This window comes from Pelobates fuscus, chromosome 3 (assembly GCF_036172605.1).
Source record: "Pelobates fuscus isolate aPelFus1 chromosome 3, aPelFus1.pri, whole genome shotgun sequence".
Taxonomy (NCBI): Eukaryota; Metazoa; Chordata; class Amphibia; order Anura; family Pelobatidae; genus Pelobates; species Pelobates fuscus.
Window position 1 is genome coordinate 69268271 of NC_086319.1, and position 21644 is coordinate 69289914.

The 21644-nt window shown below is 37.0% G+C and overlaps 1 protein-coding gene across 1 annotated transcript in view; it reads right to left on the reverse strand.

Moving 5' to 3' along the window:
• Positions 1-21644, reverse strand: part of LOC134601623 (dynein axonemal heavy chain 3-like) — an 875684-nt gene that overhangs the window by 500419 nt on the left and 353621 nt on the right. Inside the window, exon 27 of the mRNA XM_063446141.1 lies at positions 8297-8495. Coding sequence (XP_063302211.1) covers positions 8297-8495 — 199 coding nt within the window. The remainder of the gene's footprint in view (positions 1-8296; positions 8496-21644) is intronic.

A 21644-nucleotide genomic window follows, 5' to 3' on the forward strand; every position in this document is an offset into this window, starting at 1 on the left:
GGTTCCGGGCCAAAGTTCACTCAATGATGACGTATGGGGGGTGGACCGGAAATTGCATATGTACGTTTCACCGCGAACGCGCTATTGTTCGGTGGTTCGGCGGACAGTTTGCAACATCTCTAATTATTGACTATTTCCAAACAAATATATACAAGCAAAAAAACAGTATAGCGAACTGGTTGCTAAAAGCAATAAAAATATCGCTATGAAAACAACTGAGACGGCGAAAAAACTATTTATTTCAAAATATTGCTAAAAATATAAAATATAATAAAAAGATAGTCCACAATGTTCATACCAGTCAAGTAAGGGTAAAAAATGAAGGACAACCTTCTTCCCAGGCACGGATGGATGACGATACTGTTCGTTAACCTGCCATCCAAACAGTGACCGCCGGTGAGGACGGCGTGCGTTCCGCAGTGCGTTCCACCTCGAGCCTCACTTCGGGGGAACAGCACTGCTTGCTAGATAGTGTCGGTATGCTGACTGGGATCCGGGGTGATTTCAAAGTCCTTCCAACAGTACCCTGGCTGGCTGTTTACTTTGTGGACGTTTCTTTAGATCGTCTGACGCGTTTCGTAGGGGGTAGCCCTACTTCCTCAGAGACGTGTGGATAAACCTCCATATGGGGATGTTAATATACCCCTCAGTTGTTTGATTAATTTATCAGTGTTTTACAAAATCAATTAAATACATGAGATCTTGCGGAATACAATATATTTGATTATTACAGATCATCATTCTAAACGAAAAACAGTGATAAAAAAATGGAATAAATTGCCATAATGATAAGAAATTGATTAATTAATGTAAATGGTATGCATTGATATAATGATTGATACAAAGGCACCTCTTCTTATAACCACTTTTGATGCAGAAAAGTTAATTTTGCTGAAGAAACCTCTCCTTAAAAACTTTTTGGACCCTATTGAGTGACTAAAAAAACTGACTTTTGAATTTTGTTTTCAATATAATCATTAATAATTGACAGTGCAGTACATATAGATTAATTATGAACAGAAGTCTTTCCACAAGGGTGAATCAAAATACATTTAGTAGCTATTCTCCCTTGTGGAAAGCATATCAAAAATCATTTGAAACTGTATCAATGTTAAAATCTTGACTTGTAATAGTTTGTTTTCCATAAAGGTTACATTGTGTGTATATTTTATATTACTCGAACTCAATCATCCTTATTCAAAATAATAAAACAACAATAAAAATAAAAATGTATATAATAATTTTATAATCTAATATTCCGAATGTGTTCTGCAATTCTAGTCTTTAGGGGTCTTTTAGTTCGTCCGACATATTGTTTCTGGCATTGGCATGTGATAAGATATATTACTCCTGAGGTGTTACAATTCATATTTGTTCTTATTTTGTATTCCTTCAAATCATTGAATGATATACATTTTGTGCTCATGATTTCATTCGTGGGATTGTTCTTACATCCTGCACACTTTTGGCATCTCGTGAAGCTTCTCATATCTCCTTCTTCTCCTTCAGTTCTTTCTGATCTGGTGGTGGGGGCTAACATTAACTTGAGATTGGGTGCCCTTGTAAAAATGATCTTTGGTTTCTCCTCAACCAATTGTGCTATAGTTGGATCACTCCTTAAAACTCCCCAATGCTTTCTGAGTATTTTCTGTATGGTCTGGGACTGATTGCTATATTTTGTGATGAAGGCTGGAGGATTGTTGAATGACTGTGTTGACTTGATTCTATTACGTAATGTGTCTTCTCATGGAATGGTAAGAGTTTTCTCCAGGGCTTCTCCCAAGAGAGTCGTGGGATATCCTTTTGTGATGAATCTCTTCTTCATCTCTTCCATCTGTTCTCTACATGTTTCGGACTTTGAGCAGTTTCTTCTAATTCTTCTGAATTGGTTTTGAGGGATGTTCTTTAGCCATACAGGTCTATGGTGGCTATTGAAGTGGATGAAGCTATTACAATCTACATTTTTCTTGAAGGTCTTGGTGTGTAACTAATTTTCTTCTATGTATATATTGAGGTCCAAAAATTCGATCTGTTCTTTTGATTGTGAAAAAGTAAAATTTAGATGGTATGGGTTATTGTTCAGATATAGTTTAAAATCTTCTAGGGACTCAAGGTCACCTTTCCAAATAAAAAAACAGTCATCTATGTATCTCCGCCATAGGAACAGTTTTGCGCCAAATGGGCAGTGGTCCCATATAAACTCATCTTCCCACTTGCCCATAAATAGGTTGGCATAACTTGGCGCAAAACGTGTCCCCATGGCGGTGCCTTCTATCTGTAGATAAAAATGTCCTTCTGACCAGAAATAGTTATGCGTTAAAATAAAAGCTATGCATTGGACTAAAAAAATCTGTTTGGTCGTTCTTTAATTCAGAGTATACTGCCAAAGAGTATTGTATAGCTTCACAGCCTTGTAGATGTTCAATAACAGTGTAAAGTGAAGTGACATCGGCTGTGACTAAAAACATGTCTTCTTCCCATATAAAATCAGAAAGCATGTTTAAAATTTGAGTGGAATCCATTAAGTATGATTTTAGGCAGACGACCAAACCCTGTAGATAGTGGTCCACGTATTCTGACATGTTGGCAGTGAGAGATCCAATGCCTGAAATAATTGGCCTCCTAGATTATAAGATTATTATATACATTTTTATTTTTATTGTTGTTTTATAATTTTGAATAAGGCTGATTCAGTTCGAGTAATATAAGATATACACACAATGTAACCTTTATGGAAAACAAACTATTACAAGTCAAGATTTTAACATTGATACAGTTTCAAATGATTTTTGATATGCTTTCCACAAGGGAGAATAGCTACTAAATGTATTTTGATTCACCCTTGTGGAAAGACTTCTGTTCATAATTAATCTATATGTACTGCACTGTCAATTATTAATGATTATATTGAAAACAAAATTCAAAAGTCAGTTTTTTTAGTCACTCAATAGGGTCCAAAAAGTTTTTATTGTAAGGAGAGGTTTCTTCAGCAAAATTAACTTTTCTGCATCAAACGTGTTTATTGTATAAGAAGAGGTGCCTTTTTATCAATCATTATATCAATGCATACCATTTCCATTAATAATTCAATTTCTTATCATTATGGCAATTTATTCCATTTTTTTATCACTGTTTTTCGTTTATAATGATGATCTGTAATAATCAAATGTATTGTATTCCGCAAGATCTCATGTATTTAATTGATTTTGTATAAACACTGATAAATTAATCAAACAACTGAGGGGTATATTAACATCCCCATATGGAGGTTTATCCACACGTCTCTGAGGAAGTAGGGCTACCCCCTACGAAACGCGTCAGACGATCTAAAGAAACGTCCACAAAGCAAACAGCCAGCCAGGGTACTGTTGGAAGGACTTTGAAATCACCCCGGATCCCAGTCAGCATACCGACACTATCTAGCAAGCAGTGCTGTTCCCCCAAAGTGAGGCTCTAGGTGGAACGCACTGCGGAACGCACGCCGTCCTCACCGGCGGTCACTGTTTGGATGGCAGGTTAACGAACAGTATCCTCATCCATCCGTGCCTGGGAAGAAGGTTATTTTTAGCAATATTTTGAAATAAATAGTTTTTTCGCCTTCTCAGTTGTTTTCATAGCGATATTTTTATTGCTTTTAGCATCCAGTTCGCTATACTGTTTTTTTGCTTGTATATATTTGTTTGGTAATAGTCAATAATATAACATCTTATTGCTTTTTGACTATTATACCTTCTATCCTTATGGAAGTATAATATTCGGCAAGAGGTTTCATTTATCCTGGGACTATACCCTCCTTCAGGATTTTAGTCACCTTTGCCATACATATTGTTGCGTATTGTATCTTATACTATATTCCTCTAAAATACTTAATTAGGAAGCTCCTGGATATTTGCTACTACTGTTGTAGTATACCCTTCTATGTTTATCGTCATATAGGTTTTTGGTGAATCCCTATTATCTTCCAGTTTCAGAGCCTCCGATATATGTTCCTTTTCCCTCTTGCTTCTGTTTATCAGAGTTTATATTTCACTTAATATTCTAAAGTGCCTTTAGAGTTGGCGCTATTTCAATACCAATAATAATAATAATAATAATAATAATAATGTAGTATTTATTGGATAAGCTATTGCAGTGATTTAAGTAGTACAAACTAACGTTTGACTTATCAAAGACAGGGAAACTAAAGAATTGTAATTGTCCTCGTTGTTGGGTATTGAAAGACTCACTGCTTTCCGTAATGTACAGCAAAGAAAATGGGTTGGGATGGAAGAAAGCAAACTTTATGTGCTTACAAAAACAAAACAAAAAAACATTATCGCCTGCCAATTAAAACACAGGTTGTATACTCATTCTGTATCCCCCCTCCCCCCGCTCCCCCGAATGCTTAAAAATTCCACAAATAAAGAATAAACAAAAACAAAAACCACAGGTTGTATCTACTTTGAGAAATACAGTATGTCTTTCATCTTTCTTACATCTGTTTTTAGATAACCCATTGGTTAATGTTGTAATGGCATCAAACATTTTTATTCCTGTTTATATAAAGGTCACAGTGTACCATGTTAAAAAAAAAATAGTGAATAAATAGCTGTTCAACAATAAAAGGCAGGTGGTATTTGAATCACTCTTGTTTTGTAATTTTGAAACTACTTTAAATGTATTAACTTTGCCAGAAACAACAAATCACACATAAACTTGCTGTCTTCGTATACATAGCTACATTAATTGCTGTCTGGAAAAGGCAGGATGACATTATTTCAACAAGACACCAAAAGACATTAAAGAAAATGTTATCTAGCAGGAGGGAATTTTTCTAAAGTTCCTATGGTGAATCATTATGTTCACTTTGTACAAGCAAATGTGTTCCTTGGAAGGTATTTATATTAAACAAAGTTCCTTTTTTGTGGTTGCTATGAAACAGAGTGGCTATGCATATTTTAGGATGCTTGTAACACCCAGACAGACTTGGAAACCTACGATGCAGGCAAAATTCTATGGCCAAGGTCAGGGAGTACTTGAATATCATACAATTTGTTCAGATATTTGGCAATTAGTGAATGTACTATAATTCTAGCAAAGTTACAAAGATTGTGTTGGGTTTATGATGTCTTGATGCAATGTAATTCACAATTAATCATTTTGGAATAAAAATAGGCATTTTGCCTCAATCTTTCTTTTATGAACCCATCGGAGAATAGGAGAGAGCAAATGTACAGAAAAATGGAAGACCTTGCTTATTCTTCTTAATAAAATTAACTTGAGCTGTATGATGCATGTATATATCAATTATACCCCCTGCATCTACATAGCTGTATGTGTTTAACTATCTTAAATCTTTATCTATTATCTTTCTATTATCTTTGCATTTTATTCCTATAATTATCATAAATCCCTATGCGGTATGTTGGACAACTTTCCTTTTCCTATAAGTATAAAGATATGCCATCCGAACTCGTATGCCTGTTGCAAAACCATTATCCAGACACCACAACATCCACTAGCAGACACGAATATGCACACACCCAATCACATAGATACAATTACAGTTGACTTGAGTGGAAACATTTTTGTTATTCCAAAATACTTTGGCAGGAAAAAATAAAAAAAAAGGATCCATACAATTTAGTTCAGTGCTGTTCAGATAGCCAAATTTCAGGAAATGACAAATTTTACAAAGTGTCATTCAGACAGCAGAATAGTAGGTAAATTGCTGCCTATGACAACACTGACATGCAAAAATTGCTACAATATTGCTTAGCCTAATAGTTATGCAATGGCAGCCAAATTTGACTTTAATCTATTAAAAAAAAATAGTAGGAAGTGAGAGAACTCTGTTTACAATGATTGATTGTAATTGTTTTAATTTTTCTATCTTGTATTAATAAAAAAATGGGGAGAAAGACATGGGCGTCCGCAGGAATTTTTTCCGGGGGGGGGGGGGGGGGGCATAATTGTAATGACAGCTATGCTTGGCCCCTTTTTGACAGTGTCATGAAGGGGAGGAGCATAGTCGTTATCACATAAAGCCAGGGTGAATAGCGTTTTCACAACTATGGTGTCAGGAATACATGTTTGTATTCCTGACACTATAGTGTTCCTTTAAGCAAATTAAAGGAACATTCTGGTCACCATAACAACTTCATCTAAATGAAAATGCTATGATGCCAGGAAGCCCCTGGGTGCTCTTTCCTTTAAGGGGTTAAACCGCTCTCAAATGGTTTAACCCCAAAGGCTTCCTCCAGCACCATGTCCCTCAGTGATATTCGGCATCTGAAACGGAGTGTCAGGAAGTGCAGATTGACGTCAGGCATGGGTGCCGCTGATTGGCTAGAGTTGACAGTTGCCGCTCTAAGACAATCGCTAGTTCCCGGTTTATAAATTTGTTTTACTTTTTTATGAATGGGGAGCTACTGATTGGCTTAGAGTGCCAGCTGACCGCTCTAGCCAATCAGCAACATGATGTGCCTTATGATGTGGTGTCCAGTATAAAGGGGAGGGTTCACTTCATTTGTCCTTCCTGCTCAAATCTCATTTTCTTCTCCTTCATTTGACAGACTTCTTTTTCTTCTGACACTGTCTTCTATATTTGGCTCCTTCTGCTCCTTTACCTTTCTGCTCCTTTCTGCTTATTTTGCGCCCTTCTGCTCCTTTATCATTCTGATTCCTTTCTGCTCCTTGCAGACCCTTTCTGCTCCTTCTCCTACTTTAGCTTTGTGCTTCTTGCTGTCCCTTTCTGCTCGTTCTCCTACTTTAGCTTTGTGCTTCTTGCTGTCCCTTTCTGCTCCTTCTTCAACTTTACCTTTGTGCTCCTTCTGATTCTTTCTGCTCCCTTACATTTGTGCTCCTTCTGTCCCTTTCTACTCCTTGCAGACCCTTCCCTAATCTATAGGCTGCTGCCCCCCTCAGCCTCACTCCCCTAATCTATAGGCTGCCCCTCCATGCCTCACTCCCCTAATCTATAGGCTGCTGCCCCCCCATGCATCACTCCCCTAATCTATAGGCTGCTGCCCCCCCATGCCTCACTCCCCTAATCCATAGGCTGCTGCTCCCCCCCATGCCTCACTCCCCTAATCTATAGGCTGTCCCCCCATGCCTCACTCCCTAATCTATAGGATGCTGCCCCATGCCTCACTCCCCTAATTTATAGGCATCCCCCCATGCCTCACTCCCCTAATCTATAGGCTGCCCCCCATGCCCCACTCCCCTAATCTATAGGCTGCCCCCATGCCTCACTCCCCTAATCTATAGGCTGCCCCCATGCCTCACTCCCCTAATCTATAGGCTGCCCCATGCCTCACTCCCCTAATCTATAGGCTGCCCCCATGCCTCACTCTCCTAATCTATAGGCTGCTGCCCCCCCCATGCCATACTCCCCTAATATATAGGCTGCCCCATGCCATACTCACCTAATATATAGGCTGCCCCCTCATGCCATACTCCCCTAATATATAGGCTGCCCCCCCACCCCTCACTTCCCTAATCTATAGGCTATTTTAAACCCCCCCACCCCATACCTCACTTACCTGATTTGTAGGCTGTCTCTGGCTGCATATGTTGCTCCCCTACGGTTTCAATCAGCAGAGAGAAGCAGGGATAGATGCAGCTTCCTGTCTCTCACCTACTGGCCGGCGCCGGTATTGCAGTTAATTTTAAATCACACCAAAAATAGCAGAACAGGCTGAAAAATCCAGGGGGGGGGGGCAAGTGTCCCCCCCTTGACCCCCACTGTGGACGCCCATGGAGAAAGAGTAATTTCATGTTTACTGATGCTATAGACTGGATGTGTGTGAAAGATTTGTTTTTGTCAAGGTGGAAGGGGTGAATGGTTTGTCGATTACCCCCTGGCATTTAACTTTAATTTTTGGAACCCCTATTTTGAACTTGAAATGATTCAACTTCCCCATTTTTCATTCATACAAGATACCAAAAGGGAAAAAGATTACAATCAATCATCATAAGTTCTCGCACTTCTTATATATTTTTCCTAATCCAAATATATAACAATCTAATTCTGGAAACTCAGAATTAGCATAGCAAAACTGCCTGGTATAACATAGCTATTAGGCCAGGCAATATTGTAGCTGTTTTTGATGTCAACATAGTCAGCATTTTTCCTGTTATTCTGGCTGTCTAAAATGCCATAAAAATAAAATTTCGGTACCAAAATTTGGCTGCCGAACAGTGGCATGAAATACATTTTGCACATGCCAATTTTTTTTTCTGCCAAAGTGTTTCGAAGAACCAAGATTTTTCACCCTGCACAAATTGAAATATTACACATTAGAAAAATATATACCTGAAGCAACGGTCAGTAAGTGGAGTGAGGACAAGTCTTCCTGAATTGCCCAAGTATTCATATCCATAAAGTACTGTTGTGGTGACCATGCGTACAACAACGTTTTTATCTTCCCAGTAATATCTCAGTTGTGAAATCCAGCTGAAATCAGAAGTACTGGCCAGTTCACGAATGTGCAAACTGTGGACCACATCTCGAGCTGTGAAAAAAACCCACATATTACTAACTACAACTTGCAACATATAGAGTTGTTTGTTTAGTACAGGGGGCTACATATGACAATCTCAAAGACATAACAGCAGATTGAATATATATTGTGTTCAATTTCAGTGGTCCTCAACTCAGGTCTCGAGGAACACCAACAGTGCAGGATCATCCCATTTCTCAGTTCTGTTCCTGTGAGGGTACCAACAAAACCTGGACTGTTGATGTGTTTTGAAGACTCGCTTTAGAACCACTGTTGTAGGTAAAATACACTAGGGGAGAGCATTTCCACTAGTCATTGTTGAGTGAAATTTCAGCCTTGTTTAGTAGGCTTGCAGGGCATGTAAGTTTTAGGTGTACCTAGTAGCATTGGATTGGCATTACCAGAAAAACTGTGAAAAGTGTGTGTCTCAGAAAAGATTCTGTTACTAGTATTCCCTAAACATGTAGCACACAGATGATGGATACTCTGTACTGTATATCATATATACATTTCTAAATTACTCTCTAAAAAAAATCAGATTTTAATGTAGGTGCAAGTTCACAAAAAATGTCCCAGTCATAAATTAAGGTGGTTTAGTCAGCCATCAAACTGAAATGACCTTTAGACACGTATGTGTCTTTTGTTATTGCTATAGTGATGCACAATATTTTGTTTAACTTATGCCTGCAAATCAGTACAAAAATCACATTTCTAAAAAAAAAAAAATTTCAATAGTTCTCTACAATTGTACTGGATAACTTTAAATTGTACATCTACTTTTCTATTTATGGGTAAACATATCACGGGGGAAATACTCCAGCCTGACAGAGTTTTGTTAAATGCACACTTTGGGAAAGGAACAATTTCTTGCTTGTATAGATAACTAATGGAGCAAACCAATAATAGACAAATGGGAATGTAATGGGATTTGGGAGCAGACATTGCCAGATGAGTAAATTCTTGCACCAATTAGCAAATATCCCAATGCGCGATATTGAGGACAGAATGTGTAAAGGCTCTAAGTTCTGCACTCTATATATCTTGGTTCAAAGTAGCTGTTCCAGTGACAAGTTCAGAAATATCTTAGAAGGTATCTTAAAGCATGCTGCTGATTGTACAGGGTTAACTATAAAATAATTTGCTGCAAACCTAATTTATAAATATGTTAACTACCGTATGTTTAGTTAATACCAGAAAAAATATATACTATATATATGGTATTACTATGTAATATTACTGAGTATAAATGTATTGTCAGGGCATACTAAGCTTTGTTTGGAGGAAAAATAAAATTTCTGAGAAGATTTTGTTCAATACTATTTATACTATTTCCTAAAAGTTTAGGGGCTTAAGAAAATACAAATTAGTGTACGAACAATGGATAAAAATTTGATCAACATTGACAGGTAATAAACTCACATTTGATCAGCTTGGAGTCATGATTACATAAAAGGACATTTTTTATCAAATGGTAACTGTGTAGAAATTAAACACCAAAGACTAATCAACAAATATACTTGTGTGCTTATTTCTTCACTACTAAGTTGAGATCACTAAAAAGTATTTTAATACATTTATATTTGTATTACTAAATCAACGTGACAACTGAAAATGCAAAACATAGGGTGACATTTGGCAGGGACAGTTGACAAAGAGACTTTCAGCCAGATGTAGATAGATCTATAGATAGATCGATAGATCGATAGATTTAGGCTACCATGAAACTAAACTTCTTTAAATGATTAAAGATAGGTATGGTCTCAATCTGTACATTGTGCTGGCAAAATATTAAGGATCAAGAAGATTGAATCTCATTCATCCTGTATCAAAATTATGTAACAGGTGTTTTCATGGAGTCTGCGTATACCATTGGATTTTTGCTCGATACATAAACTGGTCCATTAGTTTTCAGTAGAGTTAGATTTCTATAAATTATGACTTATATTTTTCTCTATAGACAGATAGATAACAAAGGTGATGTAGAATTCACTTTCTGAGAAACAAAATGGAGAGATTCCACTCAATGATAAACATAGAGGAAACTTGGGAATTTGAGCATTATCTACAACATGTTAACTTGCTATAGATGGCTAATGGTAACATGTGGTGGAACCTAAGTGTAATCGATGAGATAAAAAGTCTTATTAGTGGCTTTAATGCAATGGATTACACAAGAAAAGAGCAGTCACAAGTAATATGTTAAATATAAGAATAGAACTAGTGTATTGGGTTACATCAACCCTTCCCCAAAAACCAAAGTTAAAAAGAATTAGCATGATGGATACTATACAGGTGAAGTGGGCCATTTGAGGTAGCTAAACCAAAAAAAAATTTCAACCAATAATCGTTTTGGTATTTCAGTGGAAGATTCATGGTAGAAGCCAATTTGTAATGACCAAAGATTAATAATTTATACTGTCATAGTCGCTTTAAGACATCACATCACCAAAGCCCAACCATGACCTATTACTGGCAACTACAGCAAGCCTGCAATATGCATAGTATATGTTTGAAATAACGTACAACAGAAATTAGTGTTCTACATGAATAAAAAAAATACAAAAAATATAATAGAAGTAGATAGAAAGATTGATGTCCAGCTATATAATAATATATATCTTATGCTCATGCTCACATGCAAGAAAGATAATATATAAGTATACCAGTAATATTGTTGCTATTTATGAGTTATATATTTTTACTGCAATGTTATGATGTGTCGTATTTAGTATCCTGGGCATTGTCTGTATTAGAAAACACGTCTTTTGATGACACATGATCAATAAGCATAATGTCTTTTTTTTTTCTCCAAGTTTCAAAGAACTGAGGATACTGGTAACAGTGACAGAATTTATAATAAAATAAATAAAAAGTTCTTTCTTATGGGGATTCTTTTAACTTAACCCCGTGTGACTTTTTAGAGAAGGACATCTAGAAAGAATAAGATTATTATATTTTTAATTTTCATTTGAATGGAAATGTTGAAATTTTAGTAAAACATTCATCCAAGGCACCATTATATAATGATCTTTCCATTTATCTTTCAGATAAGCATTCTCAAAAACAAATTAAGATTTTAATATTTTTTTTCCACTTAAGTGCAAAAATTCAGATGAAAATAACAGAATATTTATTGAAATGGGTCCACTCGCTTTCCCACTACAAAGTGTCATAGTGTAATTTCTCATATGAGATGTTATAAAATAACATTGTTGTCCTTGATGTGTTTGCTCATTGTGTCCTAAACGATTCTTCTTTAGTTGAAGCATGATGTGTTTGCTCATTGTGTCTTAGATCTATTCTTCTTTAGTTGAAGCATGGCAGCGACAACAATGCCAGCTATCCACAGTTATTTTTCAGTGGGCAAAAAAAAAAACAGTTTGAAGCACAATTTTGCAACAAGCTAGGAAAAAAATTCCTTCTTAACCCCAGAATGGCAGTCAGATTTATCATTGGATCAAGCAGTTATTACCCTACATTGAAAGATTATATCCTTGAATATTCTGTTTTTGCAAGTATGCATCTAGTAGCTGTTTGAACATCTGTATGGACTCTGATAAAACCACTTCTTCAGGCAGAGAATTCCACATCCTGATTGTTCTTACAGTAAAAAAAAACCTTAGACGAAATCTTCTTTCTTCCAGTCTAGACGCATGGCCTCGTGTCCTATGTAAAGTCCTTAATATATTTGTATAATGTTATCACATCCCCTCTCAGGCGACGTTTTTCTAAACTAAATAGGTTTAAATTTGTTAACACTTATAGTACAGATTGAGCTTAGTTGATTATGATGTATTTTTTGATGATTGGATATTATCAGGCTTGTAATAAAAATGTATGGGTATGTGGCTTATCTAATGGGTAAGGCTACCCATGTGATATACAGCATTTCATTTCTGTCTCTGATATTGTGGAGATGTCCATGGTAATCATGAATGTTATCTCACTCATTGTCCCAGACCATTGAGAGGTTGAGATTAATATTGAGGTTGTAGTAATACAACAATTAACTATATATAACAACTATAGTTTGAAAATATATTTTCACATCTTGTAGCCCCATAAAACAAAAGCACAGCTTAGTGGAAAGGGGCCTTGACAGGGCTAGGAGGCGGGCAAAGGCAGAAGGTATGTAGCGATCAGATGGTTAAATGTTAGGAACTGGGCTATATCAATAGGCAGCCATCTTAGCTGCCTTCCTGGCTGAGTTTGTCCCTCCCTCCCTCGGTTAAGTTTGTTATGTAGTCCCATTCGGTCACAGCAGCGGGATAGTGAGCTGAATGATAGGAAAATAGGCTCTTCTGTATGATGGCTCTGGAAATGGTTAATATGGCTCATGGTAAATTTGGTAGGTTTCGAGGTTGTCGGTGACTAAGAACCTGATGAGTGTAGGGGTATCCAAGTATACCCCTACCATGGTTAATTAAAACATTGCCAGTTTAATTTATGTTCATGATGAAAATATTGTTATGTGTCTATGTGTTTATATATGGGTCATTGCATTTTTATATATAACAGTGGGGGATACGGATGAGGTATGGCGGGGTTGGGGCAATGGCTTTTTCAATTTATTACAGATATTATCAATAAAAGCTGTGGCCAATATTGACCCATATACCTTAGTGTCTGTGTCTTATTGAGTTAGGTATGTAAGGGCTTGTATTACGCCCATATGGCGACTATGCACCTGTCATAAGTATATTGTCCCAAGAAGTGATTTTTGTTCGTTAAATAGATTATTGCTTTTTAAGAATATTCTGTGGGTCACCGTAAAGAGATAATGATGCTAGCATCTTCAGAAAACACAAAGTTTACTAAAATTATCCGCACTGATTCGGTTTAGGAAAGCTTTGCATTATAATAATAATTGTCTAATGGTTAATAGTTGGTACTCGTGAGCACATTAAACGCATAACCAGATTATTCTATAAAATATAACCATATTTACTTTATTAATTATTATGATCTTGGATTTTAAGCCTGGAATTTATGCTACAAAGAAAGAAAATCAAAGAACTTTATCCATATCTGATTTTGTTCAAATATCTGTTTATTGTGGCTGTATTCTGTGAGATTTAATTGAAATCTGGCTGATTAATGATGTGTTTAATTTTTATAGTCACAATTAAAATGAAAAGCAGCCTGCTTTATCTGAGAAAATTCTATTTCAAAGGAGTTTGATGCTCATTATGAATAATCATTTGTAACTCTTAAAAGAAGAGTAAACTGAATAGAGCTCACAAAATCATCTTAACACTCACGAAACAGAAACTCAAAATGTGTAGGCAACATTTAACTAAGCTATATGTAAACTACCTAGTACTATGAAGCCAAACAAACATGTTACAACAAAAAATTAATTCCCAAGGTTAAACTTTTGCAAATTCCAATCCATCATATATTACACAAGTGAATACAAGAATAATGTTTGTAAACCATTGATGGACTAAATATGACACAACTTTTTGTCTGTGTCTAATTTGTTTATTTTGTTTCCTTGTAACATACAGGTAATTTTTTAAAATTATATACACTGAATAGATATTAAATAAAGCTAGTGTATGACCTGGGAAACCAAATTCTATAATTGGTAAACATTGATTTTTTTTTCTCACCAGACAGATTGCTATACTTTTGATGATAATATTTTTTTTTACACTATGTATGCTACTATATGTTTAGTATTTTTTTGGAACTGGTATTATGGATTATTATATTCATTATTTCAGATATAGTATAATTGGCGAACATCTCTCATCTTTATAGTTTCTATTCTGAATATACACACCTAAATGAGTAATTGCATTCAGAGATCCATTAATTGATTTATCGCCCCTGACAAATGAAAAAGGAGCACAACGTAATTTGGAATTGCATTCATTTACATCTTGTTTAGTACAGTGAGTACAATTTTATGTCTGCTTTTGTTAAGTATATATTACTGGGAAAAATTGAAATTGTACAAGCTATATTTATATAATTGTATGCATATTTCTAATACTTTTATTTTTATGATTTTGTTTACTATCTACTGCATTACGCAATTCGTTTCCTATAATTCGGGCTTTTAAGTGGACTAATTTCTGCTTTGCTAAAAAAAATTCTGTTTGTCTTAACGGTTAATTTGTTGGTAATTGCATATCCCAATTCATAAAATTGGCATTGGAATAGGAAAAAATAAAAAATTAATTATCGGAGCACTAAATAGACACTTAGGACAAAAATGGGAAAAAGACCTGATCATGCTCTCCTTCTTCAAACTCTTCAATCACTTGGTCTCTGTGACTCTGTCCTCTTGTGGTTTTCCTCTTATCTCTCCCAACGCTCATTCAGCGTCTCCTTTTCTAATTATACTTCCTCCCCTCGTTCTGTCTCGGTTGGAGTCCCCCAAGGCGCTGTCATTGGCCCCCTTCTATTTTCTCTTTATACTGCCTCTCTTGGCAAATGTAGTGCCTTATTTGGATTCCACTACCACCTGTACACTGATGACACGCAGATATATCTCTCCTCCCCGGACCTCTCAATTCTCCCCTGCCGTCGTGCAACGTGTCACTGCTTGCCTTTCTTCCATCTCTGACTGGATTTCCTCTCACTTTCAGAAACTCAATCTCTCAAAAACGGAGCTCCTTGTCTTTCCTCCTCCTTATACTGATCCTTCTCTTTTGCTCTCCCTTCAAATTAGTGGTATCCACATAAGTCCATCTTAAAAACATTGCCTGCATGAGCCCCTTTCTTACGCAAGATGCTACCAAGGAGCTTGTCCATGCGCTAGTAATTTCCCGCATGGATTATTGTAACACTCTCCTAATTGGTCTTCCCAAAAGCCGTATTGCTCCACTAGTCTGTAATGAATGCTGCCGCCAGACTGATTTTCCTCTCTAGTCAGTCATCTCACCCCTCTTTCTGTCCTTACATTGGCTTCCTGTGTCCTATTGGAGTAAATTCAAAGTGCTAACCCATACCTATAAAGCACTGAACAATTCTAGCCCCTCTTATATCTCTTTACAGATCCATAGGTATGCCCCTTTTGGTTCTCTCTGCTCTGCCCGTGACCTTCTCATGTCCGCTACTTGCACCCGTACGGCCAACTCACGCTTGCAGGACTTCTCGCGGGCGTCTCCCTTCCAATGGAATAGCCTGCCTACCGCCATAAGACTCTCCTCTAGTCTTCATTCATTTAAGAAGTGCCTTAAAACCCATCTCTTTAGGAAAGCTTATGGCCTCCCAGAGTAACGTCTACCTTACATACATGCCTTATGCTCTCTCCTAAAGGGCAGCACTCTGCTCTCTCCTCAAGCTCTGCTTCACTTTGACCTTATTTGGTTGCTATTTCCTGTCCTAATGTGTTTTATACCCCAACTTTCTATAGATTGTAAGCTCATTTGAGCAGGGTCCTCTTTAACCTATCGTTCCTGTAAGTTTTCTTGTAATTCTCCTATTTATAGTTAAATCCCCCCTCTCATAATATTGTAAAGCACTATGGAATCTGTTGGCGCTAGATAAATGGCAATAATAATAATAATAATAATAACATCAAAGTAAATCAACAAGAAGTGGAGCAATATTTAGGCGCGGTACCCCAAACCCAACAACAATACAAAATATCGATACTTAAGTTACCAGTAGAGGACAACACTCGGTCACAAGATCACACAGTACATAAAAAAAATAGAAAAACGATAATAGTGTGGATCTGCTGAATATTAAGACACACATACAAATGGAGTGAGTAAAATGATAATACATGTTTCCATAAAAATTATATATTTATTAAACAACTAATTAAAAAGAAAATAAGAAAATTAAAAATAAGAGCCACAGTTGAGCTATACAACCGCTTAAAAGATAAAGAGGTGAGTATTGCGGTACATGTACCAGCTACTCACAACCAAGCTCAGTTACTGAAGAGTCTCCCGTGTAGATACTGGGGTCTCTGAAGTTTTCCGTCTCTTGTGTTGTAAGGTTGCAGTTTCAGCTCCCAAAGTGCCGTTCGTATTTCCCAGCTACCGAAGCTCTGCCAACCTTAGTACATATTGCATCACGTTTCGCCGTAAGAGGTCGGCTTCGTCAGGACGTCTGATACTAATATGAATTCACTTAGGAACACTCAGTGAAGATGACAGACAGGAAAGCTTACTGACTCACTCCGTTTGAATGATTGTTCAAGTGGGAGTGAGAGCTTCCATGGAAATCATTGGTCTATTTCTATACTATAAGAAGCATTCTATTGGGCAATCAGCACAATTTGATTGCAACATTCGTGACAAGTACTGTGCATGCATCAATTGTGTCCAGACAGGAATGGAAACTGTTATCAATGACAGTCTTCTTGGGTAGGAGCAGAGCAGTGGTAACAGAGGACGCACTGCTTAAGAAAAAGGTAAGTTATATTTTATTTTGGGTGCAATTGAGTTCACCTGGAATTTATAGGTTTAAAGGAACACTTCAAACATAAATACTCCAAAATCTGTTTTTTTAACAAAGAATTGGAGGCGGAGAATATAACATAATTGTCATTCTTTTTTCTCTCTTCATCCTGTGTTTTTAACAACTGTAAATGGCTTGTGTGAATTAACAAGAAGCATACATATTTAGTTCATGGATTGTAAAAATTTACTTGCTGGAGCAATACTTCCTTTAATGCATCTCCTTGTAGTGATGATTCTTCTGACGGCAATAGTTAATAATAAATCGTGAATTATTCCTATTAAATATACTGTAAGTCATGGGTAGGCAGCCATTGGCACTCCAGATGTTGTGGACTACATCTCCCATAATGCTACTACAGACATAATGCTGGCAAAGCATTAGAGGATACGTAGTGCACATCTGGAGTGACAACGGCTGCCTACCCTTGACTTACAGTATATTCAATAGGAACAATTTGTGGTTTATTATAACTATTGACATCAGAAGAATCATCAACACAAGGAGATGCATTAATGGAGGCATTGTTCCAGCATGTATATATATATATTTTTTTTTTATAATTGAAGTTTATTGATCTCATTACAGTGTATACATCCACATTATGTCACAGCATAATCATTTGTCGTACCTGATACATAACCATTTTGCTATTTATACAAACATTCAAAGTACGATAATCCCCAACATTCTTTCCCCCCTCCTCCCTCCTCCTCCAGCCCTTGGATCTGAGGTTAGCTACCTATGTCTACATGTATGCTTTGGTGTAAGGTGCGCACCGTAGGGGTTGGTAGGGGACACAGTCCAGCTCAAATGCGTTGGCCGTCTGCTTCGTACTGGGGTCTGGCCAGAGGGGGAGTAGGAAATGGTGCATGCGACATATTTAGTGGTAACAATATTTCCTTTGTAAGCCAACTATGTAGTATTCCTGTTACCTTGGAGCATTTAATCAAAATCCCTACTAAAACAGAGAGAACAAAAAGAACAAAAAGAACACAAAACAAAGTAACAAAGAATCAGCGAGTTGTAGGTTAATTTGGACCTGGCTGGTAAGGACGTGTCATGGTAGGAGAGTTACCAGAATTGCTCCTGTCTTTAGGGTTGCTTCCCCCTAGAGTTGAGGGGTAGAGAGCTTCCCAAGGCTCCCATATCTTGGTAGTTGTACAGTTAGCATTCAGTGAGAGGATCGCCATGCGTTCGTATGCATAGTGAAGATTTATTTTGTCTACTAGCGCCTGTTTTGTCGGGCAGATACTGGATTTCTAGTTAAGTGCTCTAGCCGCAAGAGCTATATGTGATACTAAGGCTCTCTCATGAAAGGTCACCCGGGGGGGGGGGGGGAACTCCAGCCAGAGGTATATTTCTGGTTCTGTAGGTAGCTCAATCAGAAGTGCCTCCACCAGCTCTGCCACTACTGTCCATAATTGTTTAACTGCTCGACAATCCCACCATATATGGGTCATGGTGCCCCTCTCTAGGCCACATCGCCAGCATGTCGCCGACGTGCCCCCATACATCCGGTTCAGTCTATCAGGGGTAAGGTACCAGCGGTAAATAAGCTTGTGGTGAGCCTCTATTAGTCAGTAACACCTGGTAACACCCCTTAGTGCATTTAGTCGTGTTATCCACCTTTCCTGTGAAACTACTTTACCAGACTCTTTTTCCAATTGCGACTCTAGTGTCATGGGGTTTCTGGCTCCTGGGGCGGCGAGGGCTCTATAGCAGCTAGAGAGGAGTTTGGGCTTCAACGGTGATGTCCAGCATGAAGCTAGCAGTAGCCGTGCGTCACTGTCAATGGGGTTGGTGTCTTTTCTTTCATAATCAACATGAGCATGTATATTTTTAACACCCATGAAGCAAAGATCTAGAGAGGACTATTCCACCTGTTTTTTTAAAACTAAAAACCCACAAATCTTTATGGTAAAGATAAAACCATATTCAGGCAATGTAAAGCATTCTGTGTAATATTGAATAATACCAAATTACAGAGATGAATGAGCTAAATACTGAAACATTAAAAAAAATTGCTTATGCATTATAGATAGTCTTTTCTGGATAATAAAAAAAGAACCTCGGCTGAATTGCTGTTATCAACAGAAAGTTAAAATTGTGTCCTAAAAAAAGAAAGTTATAACTGTCTAGAGGGAGGCTTAACTTTTGTGCTAACAAATTAAATGGATTTTCAATCCACAATCTTCTTTCTTATTCATTGAAAAAGTGAGCAATTTCGCTGCCGCTGCTGTTGCCATTCGATATAAACAGTATTGCTGCAGCACATAGATTCTCTCCTTAACCTTCTGTGAACCTTCTTTGTACAAATGCCACTTGTATGGCTTTCTGTGTATGATGAAAGGGCACTGATCTTTACAGCACTTGCAAATGGTTCAATGCCCAGAGCCTGAAGTGTGCACCGTTAAACAGAGGGTTGAAATATTAGACAGAATGACATTTGGTGCAGAGTTCTATTGACCCTTATTCTATATAAGTATTACTTGTCAACTGATACCTGTAACATACCAGTTTTTATTCATTATAACAACAGATCAGTCATCTTACCCATTTTTTTTTTAGATTTAGATTTTCTGTAAATGTATTGTTTTAGTTACCATATTGATATTATTACACTCTGTTATTTAGTGCTATTCAAAAAAGTGTAAATTGCTGGGAAAGTAAAATGTGCCTATAATTTGAAATGTACTTTTCATTTACCGCAATTCACATTTTAGATTGATAAAATAAATAATAAAAATATTAATTAAAGGGGGAGGTGGTTTCAGCAGCAGAGCATAGCTCAGATAGACGCTTCTATCTGAGCTATGTGCGGTACGAGCTGGAAGCAGCACAAAGTGGAGAGCTCCAACATTCACTTTGCATCCTACGTACCTCGCCACAACAGCCGGATGTATCAAAGACTCAACGCAAGGCCCAAAAAGCCAGACCAAGCGTCCTTTTTTTACAGCTAGAGCCGCAAGTGCTAAGCCGAGTGGTAAACAAGACCAGGCTCAAGATGGTACCAATTAGCTTGTAGATTAGCTTGTCAGTGGAGGGTATTATAAGTTAATAGTTAATAAAATGGGTGTTTGTTTTAACATGCAATAGTTTTAAAATGCATAAAGATAAGGCACGTGAATTTCTTGTTACATGCTAAATAAAATGATATATATATATATATGTATATATATATATATATATCCTCCTTCATGTTATATATATTAATATAAACAATCAAAATATTAGCTTCTACTGTACTTTTTTTCACTTACTCTGAGCAAAACTAGGGTATATTACGTGGGTATTCACAGCACATAATGGGTAAAACCATGGTTCCATTGTTTTGTCTGTGATCGGTGCCTGCAAAAATACTGAAATACTGAAATGCACCTAAAGTCTCTGTAATTATTCTATGACAATAATGTAACATGCTAAGTAGGTGATAAGGACAATATCTATATTATGTTATCACGACATTTCATTCTGCCTGCAAATAGGGACATTGTCTGTTGATGATCAGTTTAAATAAAGGAAAAAATAAGTACATTGATCAGAATAACTTTTTTTAAATGTATACATATACTGTCTCTGGTGTGCTCAGATATTAAATGTGGATAGTTTTTTTTTTTTCCAAAAAGCAAACCGAACTTTTAGCTTGTAATATAAAACGTTTGGTACAAGCTGTGGTACAAAATCCCCACCAATCATCATCCTACAAGGAACATCAACATTACGGAGGTGGAATCATGTCACTTCTCTTCCAGAGACTAGGAATACATTCAGGTTTGAGGGCAGGATGTTTGTAGCCAAATACAGGGCAATTCTAGAGGTAACCCTGCATTCTGATAGATACCTGAGACTGGACTGGATGTTCGTCTTCGAGCAGGATAATGTTCCTAAACACATTGCCAAAACTACTCTACAATGATTTCAAGCTAAATACCTGAATGTCTTATAATATCCAGTCAAAGCCTAGAATTAAATGTGGAGGCTCTATTGAAAGACTTCAAACTGCTGATCACTAACTGTTTCTATCTAAACTTATTGGCAAATTTTCCAAGACAAATTGTTAAATGTGACAACATTAATTTGTGCAAACTTGGCAGAGGCCCCCAGAGCACTCACAGCTGTAAGTTCAGTACGGTTCTGCAAGTACTGATCCAAGGGGTAAGCCGTCTATGCTTTGCTAAACTGACTTTTGTGTCACATAAGAACAATTTTACACCCTAAAGATTTGGATATGGTGTGCAAAACAAATAACAAAACACCTTTAAATTTGAAGTTGTAACACTGTAAAATGTGTACTTGCTCACATTAGCCTCAGGTGTAGATGATGCACTAATACTACTTGGATCTTTATCTCCTTAATGTACTACACATTCCAGTGTCCTCAAATGACTTGTTCAATATTAAAAAGTTGGCAGTGCCCCCAATGCATTTTGTTGATTTTCTTTTAGAACATGTGGAATTAGTTAATGTAAAGTTATCCCGTGGGAATGGATTATCAACTTTACTCAGAACATTGGAGCCATAATACCACAGCTCCCTGATCTATTGCTTGGTGTCTTCTCAATTAAAATGAAAATTATAACTTTTAATAACTTGCAGCCTAGATTCTAGATATTTAATCTCCATTGTGCAGCCAAACTGGCTAGCATCAGTAGCGATTGTCCAAGACTAGGATGATTCACCCAAGGGTCTCATCAGTACAATTGATAATTCAATTAAGTTATGGTGTAGAAC